Source organism: Uloborus diversus, chromosome 3 (genome assembly GCF_026930045.1).
Source record: "Uloborus diversus isolate 005 chromosome 3, Udiv.v.3.1, whole genome shotgun sequence".
Lineage (NCBI taxonomy): Eukaryota > Metazoa > Arthropoda > Arachnida > Araneae > Uloboridae > Uloborus > Uloborus diversus.
In genome coordinates this window covers 50,497,620-50,509,734 of record NC_072733.1, presented here as the reverse complement: position 1 = coordinate 50,509,734, position 12,115 = coordinate 50,497,620, and the positions used below count along the sequence as shown (strand labels likewise).

General features: G+C 31.1%; 1 protein-coding gene across 2 annotated transcripts in view; it reads right to left on the bottom strand.

The window, feature by feature from the left end:
• Window positions 1-11,610, bottom strand: part of LOC129218229 (uncharacterized) — a 230,541-nt gene extending 218,931 nt beyond the window's left edge. For both annotated transcript variants that reach the window (XM_054852452.1, XM_054852453.1), the window contains exons 1-2: window positions 11,485-11,610; window positions 10,162-10,263 (exon numbers count right to left, since the gene is read on the bottom strand). In XM_054852452.1, coding sequence (XP_054708427.1) covers window positions 10,162-10,236 — 75 coding nt within the window. In that variant the 5' untranslated portion in view covers window positions 10,237-10,263; window positions 11,485-11,610. The remainder of the gene's footprint in view (window positions 1-10,161; window positions 10,264-11,484) is intronic.
• Between the last annotated feature and the right edge of the window lie 505 nt (window positions 11,611-12,115).

Genomic DNA, 12,115 nt, shown 5'->3' with positions numbered 1-12,115 from the left:
TTAACTTGCTTAGAAATAGTGAAGGCTGAAAAGCGAAGGTTCTTTCAGTTGAGCAAACTAGAACAGCTCCAAATTTTAACTGTGAACAATCTATACCTTAACAAAAGCTAAATTAATAGAAAATGTTGTGAACTGTAAAGTGCACACACATTATTATGGATGAATTAAACATGTGCATAAGTATCTGTAACTAATTATCTCTTAATGAATATGTAACTAAAAATATTTTTAAGCTTTGATATTCTCTTTGATGCAAAAAATCAGTAATCCAACGTCAGAAAGCACAAATATTTGCAAAATATTGCAGACACGTGTTTCGGTGTTACAAGGAACACCTTTTTCAATGCAAAGAAATGTGAGCTTCTCGATGACTTTTCATCCAGAAGCTCACATTTCTTTGCATTGAAAAAGGTGTTCCTTGTAACACCGAAACACGTGTCTGCAATATTTTGCAAATATTTGTGCTTTCTGACGTTGGATTACTGATTTTTTGAATTTTCAGCACAAAGGTATTTATTCGTTATTCTCTTTGATGGTTTTCAAAAAGAAAGTGACTCGGCGCCGTAATTATTTCGGCATAAGGGTTTCAATTAATCAAAGTGGTGTAATTAATTCTGTAACTTTGACGTAAAAAGTGTTATTTTGAAATCATAGCCTTTAAGCTGAAATTACAGGCATATTGCTTTCATCACGCAATTAAAGTGTTCTTATTCGCATATCCACAAAATAATAAGGCTTTTGTGATATTAAATATAATAGAAGATAATGTTTCTAGCTAAAATAAATACTATTTTAGCTATGTAGCATTGACTGGTGTATTTAAAATTTGTTTGAAATTTGAAGCGTTAAATACCAGCCTTCAGAGTATTGCTTTGAGAGGAAATGCGCAATTTATTTATGTGGTTAAATTGAATAGCTTGTGATGAAAATTTCGTTTCATTCACTTTAACTGTATTAGAAATAAATTCATAAATTTTGTTTAATGAGTTTAGAATGGCGTACTAATGCTTTTAAAAAATTTATAGCTTATCGCATGAAACTCGATTTTTTTTAAACAAAATTCTGATTTTTTACGACTTTTGATGTTTTTTAATTCTTTCGGTAGCTACCATTAAAAATGTAAGAGAAAAATTGTTTTTCAATGTCCCAATCGTATGCATAAAGCACTGAGTACTAGCTAATCTTACTAAAATTAAAGCTGAATGTATCTCTGTCTGGATATCTGTCCGGATCTCTGTGACGCGCATAGCGCCTAGACCGTTCGGTCGATTTTCATGAAATTTGGCACAGAATTAGTTTGTAGCATGGGGGTGTGCACTTCGAAGCGATTTTTCGAAATTTTGTTCTTTTTCTATTCCAATTTTAAGAACATTTTCCCGAGCAAAGTTATCATAAGATGGACGAGTAAATTACCAAGTTATCATAACGTGCAACCATACATGAGCAAGCCAATTGGCATGAAATTCATCATACATTATTTGTAAATATACAGGCGGACCAAAAGACCTTTTAATTTTCTACTACGGGCAATGCCGTAGTCTCTAGACTAGATGATGTAACGAACTGATTGGTATTTGCTCGTAAATGATAATTTGCTTGTCGATACTGCAGTAATAAATCTGGTGTTGACTGCAGAATCCAACGGAAAATATTTATTGTTCATCTTCCTTGAAATATTTTTAAACTGCTTAGCAGTTTATTTTGAAAAAGAATAATGGAACTCGGAACTACAGAAAAAAGGCTCAACTCGAGTTAGTTTTGCCCAAAATTGAGTTATTATGCTGGATTGAAGTTTTAAAGAGAAATATTTTCTGTAGAAAAATAGGAGATATAATTTTTTTTGGTTCTGTCGTATATTGTTATAAGCTGTTATTCATGTACAAGACGATACCTGATCGAGATAGTAATGCAGCATTTGTTAAAAATAAATCACTTTTACAATAGTCTCAAACATAATTTCATTTTCTTAATTATTCTTATAAAATCATCAAGACATTGCATACTTCTACAATATCTACAGTATTACAGTAGGCTCTGCCTAATATAATCACGGTTTTTGTTAAAACTGCAAAATGTTGTCATCCATTCTCTATCTGTTAAATAAATTTAACAGTAAAACTATTGATGAAAAGGTAGCAATGACAGAGCAAAATAATTACTAAAATTTACAATTCAATACATACTATAAAGGGTTGTATGTATGTTTCTTTTACAAATATCTGACTATAGTTTACGTCAGATATTATGCCAATATTGATCTCTTGACTTGTTGCTCAGGAATTCAGCAGAAAATCCACCAAGCAAAATAACTAAATTTTTGGAATTTTTAAAAAATCCAAAGAGATCTAAATTTACATTTTGAGTCATAAAATTGCTCGTTTCTACACTTTGACGAAAAATGTTACTGTTTTTTTCTTTTTTTTTCATAAAGCCTGATTGTTGAACATGCGTCACTTGACGCTACTTTTATTTTCGAGGTAGACCGTGCAACACCGGGCAAAACAGTAAATGAGGTTTAAAAATCAAATATCATTTCTCCGCTTCTTTTTTTTTTTTTTTTTTTTTTTTTTTTTTTTTTTTTGACACTATTTTCAGAAAGAATAAATTTTCCACAATGTTTTGTTTACTTCACAGTAAAGTTTACATACAATGAGCCAAAATGTTGTCTTAAATGATTGCAAGCGAAGCTCTTTGAACGCAGAAAGGAAAAAGAAAATTGCTACTTATTATTTTAAGGCAAAAAAGAAAAGAACTACACTTAGTGTTCAGTTAGAAATTTGAGAAAGAAGGAGTGGTGCGACACCGATGTCGAGGTTTCCGAAACATCGATGTTTTTGTTAAACATCTACCATCGATGTATTTTCCATCGATGTTTTTGCCATCGATGCATTTCTTGTTTTGCGTTTGATGTTTTCCTGACGTCGATAATTTGATGAAAGTTTTATAGTTACATAGTTTAGTTTTATAGTTTTTAAGTTAATTAGTTATTGCGAGATCTATCACATCGAAAATACCTTCGATTGTTAGTTGGCTATAAAGTAGACTTATGTGACAGAGAAGTAAACAATCCTTTTTTCCAGCCTAATGTTAAAAAGAATGCCGAGTGTTTTGACTGTTTTTCCCAAATATAAGACAGTTTTTTTTATTATGGTTTTCGTCTAATATATATGTATATGTTATGAACCTATGTTATTTTTAACCTCTCTCAATAAGTCGTTGATTTAAGAAACTATATTTTACTTGAAATATATACTTCGTATACATTTTAAGTTGCTATATAAATATTCATAATCTTTGAATATAACTTGAGTTTTCAATACAGAGTTAGCGTAAAAGAATATCCCGGTTTTGAAAATTTATATTTCATAAACTATTACACTTAGCTTTGTACATGATACATAAAAATAAAGATAAAATGTCATAGTTTTTTGGACGTGAGTAACTATACTTGAACGTGCACGTTCTGCACTGGCGCAGCCAGAAATTCCTTCCGAAGGGGGTTTTTTGGTCACAAAAGTCCTTACACGTGTATTAACTACTGTATTAGGAGTGGCAACGATGTTAAAACCAAGAAATCTGGGGGGGTGCCCCCCCCCTACTTTGCCGCTCCACTGACGTTCCACAAAAGTGGATTGACCGAGCAGGTAATGATGATTTATCCTTTATGCTTTAGTCGGCCAGATCCCCAAACCCTACCGTCGTTTTTTTTTTTTTTTTTAAATTTTTTATTGGGTTTCGTCAAAGACAGTGTTTATACACCACCAGTGCCTACAACATTGCAAGAACTGAAAGATCGCACATGCGTAGTTTATTGACAATCAAACACTCCAAAATGTATGTTACAGATGTGTGTTGCGTTACAAAAGCCGCACACATCGAACATTTGTGAGTGAAAAAAAACTTTCACAGTTTATCTTGATTTGTATGTATCATTTATAGTGCTAAGTGTAATAGTTTATGAAATATAAATTTTTAAAACGGATATTCTTTTATGCTAACCCTGTATTATTCGTGCATTTTTTTACGCTGAGAGTAAGTATACTAGAACAATATTTTTATATGGGTTATATTTCTTTTTCCCTTCTTCACTTCATTTTTCTTTTCTTTTTCTTTTTTCTGTGAGCATGTTATCAATTGTGAAACATTTTACGAACTTCTCTAAGTGATTAGCATTAGTCATTAAATAACTTACTTGCATATTTTGAAAAGTATTTCTTAGCTTATTTTTTCTGTCATAATGCCCGCTTATCCGCGTTTCTTCTTTTACCGGAGTCATTTTTCATTTTAAATCTTTATTATTACACTATTCATGTGGTTCCCTGGTTAGGTTCTTAATTTTTACTTTAAATATCTACAAAATCTGATGAACTTGTCGCAAAATGATATTAACAGAAACTTTAACAGAAATGTGCAAAAAGCCGTAACTTTTTGAGAGCAGCTAGATAGCTCACTGAACGCAATTTCAGGCAGGATCAGATAACTCGAGCGTAAGAATCTTCAAAAAAAAAAAGAAAGAAAGAAAGGAAACGCTTTTGCCTCAGTTTTTAGTCGATATAAAAACTTTTAATCATAAGTTTCAAAAACTGTTATTCTATGTTTTAATCAAATAACTCAAGCAGTACAAAATATTCATTAAAAAAAAAACTTATGGTATCAGACAGAAAAAAAATTTAATGATACAAAATTAATTAAGTTAATTTTAAAGTCTATATGCAATTTTAAAAATCATTTTTGACAAAGCGAGATTGAAACTTTTTTTATACCTTAATTTTTTTTCATTTACACCAAGGATTTGCTATCTTTGCATTATTCCTGTTGAAAAATGATGTTAAGTAAGTATAATTTCTTCATGCGTATAAGGATAATTTAATACCTGACAGTGTGAAGAATATAATTACAAAAAATAGTTAACTATTTTTCTTCTGACACATACTTTCAAATTTATGACACCATTTTTGCTTTTCCTTTGCTTTTTTATTTATCCTTACATGACAGAGCTGTTCCAAGTCTTCATAAATCTGAATTCGCAGTTAAATAAAATCAGTTACCATGTATGGTGATAAAATGAAATAAGAAACTATTTGATAGAGAGGTCTAGTGAAAGAAATATGTGAAGAAATGACAATTCCTGTTTTGGTTTATAATAAACATAAGCTGTACATTAGGTTGTTTTCTTTCTTATAATTGTCTTAAGGTTTATTCTGATGAAAATAGTACATAAAAACAATGTCTGACTCTCTTGAATTTTGTATATCAGTTGTAATAACTTCCCCCAATTAATCTTACTTTTTATCAATGCTTCATTTATTTGTGTATAATAAAGTAGGAATGGTTGGTACGTAAGTATTTTAGGAAGGATTTCAAAATAGTTTTACCACTCTGCTGCACACGGAGGAGTCACAGAGTGAACAAATAAACCTTTTAAAAATCGTTCTAATCCTAACGAAAATTTACAACTACAGAACAAGCTTAAAATAAACAATGATTCTAAAAACTATTCTGTTTACAATTTTAAGCAAAAACTGTATTTTATCATTATTATAAATGTGATATAATGAACATTCAGTAACTCAAATTAACTCTCAGGAAATAAGAATAACACTCATTTTGTATGCTTACTGTAGAATTCAATGCGGCTATGCACAAAAGTTATGCTATACATACTTCTTTAAAATCTTACCAGGTTCACTGTAATTGCTTGTTTTAAAAATGTATTTGTCAAAGTGGATAATATGAACAGTAGAAATCGTTGGGAAATAAATAATGAGCAAATTTTATGTGATTTTTTTTCCAAGTTAAATGGCTATAATTATTTTTATGGCAGAAATAATTTAAATCATATTTTATTCTGTTGCATTTCAGCATGATTTTAAATCACATTTTATCTCTTAATGACTTAAAGCTAGGGCATCTAATTCCCTCCTTTTTGTTCCGAAATAAATATTTTTAAGCTCTCTATAAATCCATAAACTATGTACAAAGCATTGATACTTGATTTGATTTTCTAATGCAAAAGAACAATAAAAAGCCCAATTAGAGTTATTTTTTAATTTATATGCAAAATATACATTTGCATGCAAAGGACCACGAAGACCGGATAAACACTGCAAAACCAGATTGTTCGCTTGAAGTTCATAAAAAATCCGCGAAAAGCTACATCTCTACGACCGACGGTTTTCGAGCCAAATAGAAAATTCTGACGTCATATCCGGTATGTGAGAAAAGAGTCTTAAAAAGGAAACGTGAACATTGGTATTTGTATACGTTTGACTGTTTTCACAAATACCAGCCACCTGCAATCCAAACATTGTACATGAACCCCTTTTAAATGGTCTCCCCCTCCCTCCCTCTTCCTCGTTGCATTTGAATTTTGGTCATTTTATGCAATTTGTAGAGCTTTCCTTTCTAAAAGAGCATCCTTTCCAGCAACTTACAATTTGCCTTTCCTTTTCGTCCTTTTGAGAAATGATAGCTGATATGTTATATGTTCGGGGGGAGGAGAGGCACGACATTAAGTAGCTCAGAAAAGACAGACATTTCACATTGTAATTTTCCAGGAACTCTTCAACTCCCACGAGCTGCTTGGATGCAACATCTCTTGCAGAAATATCTTCAAAATTTCCCAGAAAAGTTGGTGCTATCACTGTATTGTGTAAATCAAAGAAGAGGATTGGTACTATCAAGATATCAAGTTTTTTTGAAAATATAGCATGCATGTTACCAGCACGTACTGACTGTCTCAGCCTAGATAGATTACTTTGAAAATAATGCAGATTCAAGAAAATTACATTATTTCCTTTCATTATATGCGTGCAGTTCGTATGTTCTTCAAGACACTTGGAGATGGCGATAAGGATCATAAAACGTTGATGCGGTATGAAAAAAAAGGAAGTCATGTTTGCATTCACAAACCAAAAGTTTTTAAAAAAAAGCATCAAACCTCAGTCGCCAAAAAATATGTTCCCCACTTAATATAATCGAGAATTCTCATCAGCAATAAGAAAACGAAATGCTTCGAGCGCTCCGTGTATGTATTAAATAAAATATCTGAAACAAATGCGTTCGATAACCTTTTCGCATATTTAATATTGATTAAAGAATGAAGTGCTTCAAATTAAAATATGTCATAAATACTAAGCGAAAACAATAATAAAAAAGAGTTCAAAATGATGTGCGTCTATTTAATACGAAGTCGATAAAAAAAGTACTTCAACTAATATTTTTATACATCCTCAAAAAAAAAAAAAAAAGACAAGAAATGAATGCATATAAAAATTCTTTACAGACATTGAAAAAATAAATAGGAATTATAACTTCGAAAAATCTGTTTACACAAATTTTAAAACAACATAAAAAAAATACTTATTTTTTTAAAAAAGCTTTTTTTATAGCTGTATCATTATTTCTTAAAGCAACATTACCAAAATTAAAAAGCAACTTGTAAATGGTAATTAATCAGAATCAAATTGTTTTTGATTTAGCTGCCAGTAAAAGCAGAAAAAGCCTTTGATGATATTGTTTAAGATTTTTGCTTAAAATTTGATTTGATAATTGAAAAACTACTACTTCTCACAAAAAAAAAAGTGTCGAGTATTGGTTAACAAAAAAGAATTGCAAATAAGGAAAAGAACTAATGTCTCGGAAACTACAAGAAATGGTTAAAACTTTATCAGATCATTATTTTCAACGAAGAATTCAAACAATATTTTTCAACTTTTTTCCTGGAATAAAAGTTGTTTCTTACTTTTTACAATAAAAAATTAACTTAGGCGGAAACAAATCGCCATTTGCCTTTTTTTTTTTCAATTTTTCCGGTTTTAATGTAAATTATACTACAAAATATGATCTGCTACTGAAGTCGACAGTCTAATAAACTAATTGGTGAGTGAATTAGATGCTTCTTGTAACTAAAATCCAAATACGGCAAACAAAATCATTGAAATTCAATCGATTTGATTGAACCTTCTCTTTCATAACACGATAGGAAAACAATTGCAGAACTTTTTCAGTTTACTCTCAGTCTTTCACTCGGAAACAGTATTTTAAAAAGGCTTTGTATAAATTTTTAAATTTAAAATATGTTATTAGAAATCGTAGTGCACCTTCCTGCTTGACTTGCGTTCAAAACCAACCGGAGTAACTCAGAATTCGTTCTTTAAAAATTATAACAAAATTAATATCCCTTAACTAAAAGCAGTCCGGTGAAACAGTGCTCCCGTAAGAACATGAAAAGAGAAACAAAAAACAACGGTGTCCTTGCCGGTGTTAAAAAAAAAAGAAGGAAATAAATTAATAAATTCACCATTTTTTGTATATTTTTCATACGAACGAACTCCACTCCTGGTCTGACATCTGATAAATAAGATAGAGAAAGTACTGAACCTAGGAACTTTCTGGCCCAATCAAACCCAAGCTGATAGTATGCAAAAACCTACTTATGCTATCATTCTAAGTTACCTCTGTCATATATTTCTACATTGGCAAAATAAAAGGAAAATACTGAAAATTTTGAGCACAGATCAAAAACACATAATTGATAGCTGTGCAACTGTTTCCACTGGACTGTGCTCTCCAGAGTTTCAAGACCAGGGGCCTATTACGTAGTCTTGGCGGCTCACAATTGCCTTCAGAACTCTTTGCTTGGCTTAAGTACTTAGAAACCCAAAGATGCCTTACGCTGTCTCGCACTATTCGTAATATGAATTGATTTGCCAATATGATTCGCCTAAAGAAACGATCAGGGTACGCAAAATGGATTAAAAAATGTAAATAACATGGCCAACCTAAGAATTCACAACAATGCTACCACAGCAATGGAAACTGACGAAAACCAAGGTATCAAAACATTGTGATGAATATTAATTGAATTAATAGATATAAATTATAAAACAAGAAAAAAAGTACAAGAAATTCGAGTCTTTAAGGTTTAAAGCTCCAAAATTAAAATTCAGGTCAACTGAATACGACGATATGCTCGGTTTGGTTATCAACCAATATCAGCCAACGTCGAATCACGAAATATCTTTCGCCACAAGAAACTGAAATACACTTAGTATTCAAAACAATTTTAGAATCTGAATTCTTATGCCAACTTCGTGTAATAAATAGAAATGCTACTAAAATAGCCAGGATGTTGCAGATGGAAACGAAGGAAAAGAAGCTTTCATTGTAGCAATAACTGTAATAGAAGTAAAAGTGCTAAAATTCAGAAATTCAACACGAAAAAAGATTTTATTACCTAACACAGTGTGGATAAAAACTCTCTGTTGAAAGTACAAGCAGAAATTTTCCTTACATCCATACCATTTTTAGTTTTTCGTTGAGTTCTGTGCTGTTTAACCTTAATTTTGAACGCAGCTGAACAAAAGTTTCAATTAGCACATTTCAAATTTAAAATTTTATGCGCAATAAGTAGTAAATTTACGACACACCACGCATCTCAAAATGCATCACATGTGACAAAACTATTTAATTATGGCAGAGAAATATGGCAAAAAAACAAAATTTTTACTATTTGAGAAAATTTATTGAAAACGTTAAAAAAAACTGAAAAGTGCCAAAACTTCTACTCATTTGTGGCAAAGGAAAGAACTATACCACACACCTCAAAAGTTTTATGGGGGTTTAGTGCCACCAATGGCACCTTTTTCGCGCAACTCATCATCGAAAATAGAAACATACTATTTTTACTAATTTTCGCTACAAACGTGAAAAAACAACGTTTTTTTTAAACTTCAACCCAATTGTGGCAGATCAAGAAATTGTACAAAAAAATTCCAATTCTTTGTGTGCACTTTGCTCCACTAGTGGCACCTTTTCCGCACTACCCATCATCGAAATAAAAAAAAAAGTTGTTTTTTGGACCACCCTAATGGATAATAACTGAAGGATTGGAATTTATAGGACCTGGAAATTTTTTAAAATTAAAGTCTTAAAAATGCAGCTTTAATCAATATTTGATGATATTAGGAGAGGAGGATCGTGGAGGGCTTCAGGGCCTCCTTTGGAGACATTTTCAAAATTGGCATCAAAACTTACACAAAACTGTCAATCTTCGATTTGATCATAAACTTTTCCAAGCTCATACTTTTTTTTTAAGGTTAAGCACGACTTTCTTAAATTTTATGCAAGAGATGAAAAATCATGAATCATAAAACTCACTATGCTATAAATGCCACTTGCAAAACTCCCGCTTCGGACAGACTGCCAACAGCAGCACGACTTTAACAGCACCATGTTGATTCAGTTGTCTTTCCAAGCGCGCTGAAATGTACATACCATGTATATGAATTTACTGTAACTGAATGCAAAGACTGACAAATAAATGTAAATAATGTTCTAAAAAAGTGATTCCTTTCTCACGAATAACTAGATCAAAAATAAATAATCGGATATTGCTACACTTTAATGCAGAATCAGAAACGAAATCGTTTTTGAACGCATTCCACTTGAACTATTTCTGTATTAAATGCCGATCAACTTCATGTACCCATAATTATCATTAGCTTGTAAACATATTATGTTTATACAGTAATTATTATATGCAGTAACTAAAAAGAGCAAGCATATTTAAGATTTTTATGTGTGCAAAATATGCTAAGAATCTTTAAGATTTTTAACAAGTTAAATGTGATTAGTTTCTAAAAACAGCTGTTGCGTAGAACTCGATAGCATTTATATATCCCCTAAGTTTTCCTGAATTGAGAGAAATCACGAAAGCCAATCTGCTTTAGTTAGATACTAATCCTTATTAAAACCTGCATTAACATTTCTTATTTTAAAAAAATCAAAACTATATCAATGCTTTTACTGGTATATGTTCTGTGAAATTAAAACAGAAAAAAATCTTAAGTGTTTAAATGATAACAAAATTCCAAAGAATTTGGTAGCATACTGGATGTTCTACAAAATTAACATGAATCAAACCAGAAAAACTGCATTATATAATTTCGTAGTAAAATCACAATTATGTAAAAAAAAATTAAAAAACAATTTTCTAAATTGCTTTTAATTTTTTTCTGTGGCTGTAATTTCAGCGTATTTTGCATCTTTAATTAAAACAATTGGTACAGATGTTTTTTCCCCCAATCATAGTTTTGAAAAAGTAACCCGTATGGAAATTATTAAGTGAAATTCAGACCAAAGTTATATATATATATATATATATATATATATATATATATATATATATATATATATTTTTTTTTTTTTTTCTCATAAATAGTTTTAGATTTTATATTCCTTTCAAAATAATGTACATGGTTGAAGTAATGATGAGTTAATGAAAAATGTAGTCAAATTCTTTATGTGCATCAATTTAACAACATGTTAATAATTTTATATTTGCCGCGTTTTTAGTTTCCAAGTACCTGTTTCATATTTAAAAAAAAAAAGTCACTTTAAAAATATTAATCAAAATTGTTTCCAAAAAAATATGCAAACACTCTCAATTCATGGAGTCATGCATGCAGAAAAAGCACTTACTCTGCAATAAACACTAGCGCATTCTATAGGAAGGAGAAAAGTCTAGGCATTGTAAAACGCTGACTTGGTGCGCCGGACTATTGTGCCGGACGAGGAGAAATCTCTGGAACACCGTTAAGATCCAAGGAATGGAGGCGTGTGGGAGCGTGGAATATCGAACGCACGTGCAGCCGGACAGAGGGCGTTCGGAATGCTCATGTGACTGCAATCGGGGAGCAGGTTGGGTGAAATTCAAGATTTGTTTTGAACAACAACTATAGATGGCTGTTGAAAGTATTGGTATATGAAGTTATTTGTTTATGGTACAATTTTTTGAACGATGTATTTTAAGTAAATGAAAAGGTTAGTAAGTTTATACATCTGTACCTCATAGCCAGAACAACTTAAGTCACATAATCGCAACTTTAGAGGAAAGAAGAAAAACTTTTGTCTGGGGCATGCAAAAGATTGGACACGCTCTTTTAACACCGCTAAGAATAATAATACTTTTTTTAGAATTGCGTTAACATGGCACGATGTGGAATGGTATTCTACATGCAACGCAATAATAAACAGGAAATCGCAATTTTTAGACTTACGTCAATCTGACTCTGTGATACAGATATAATGCTGTAGTGCATTTTCAAGAATG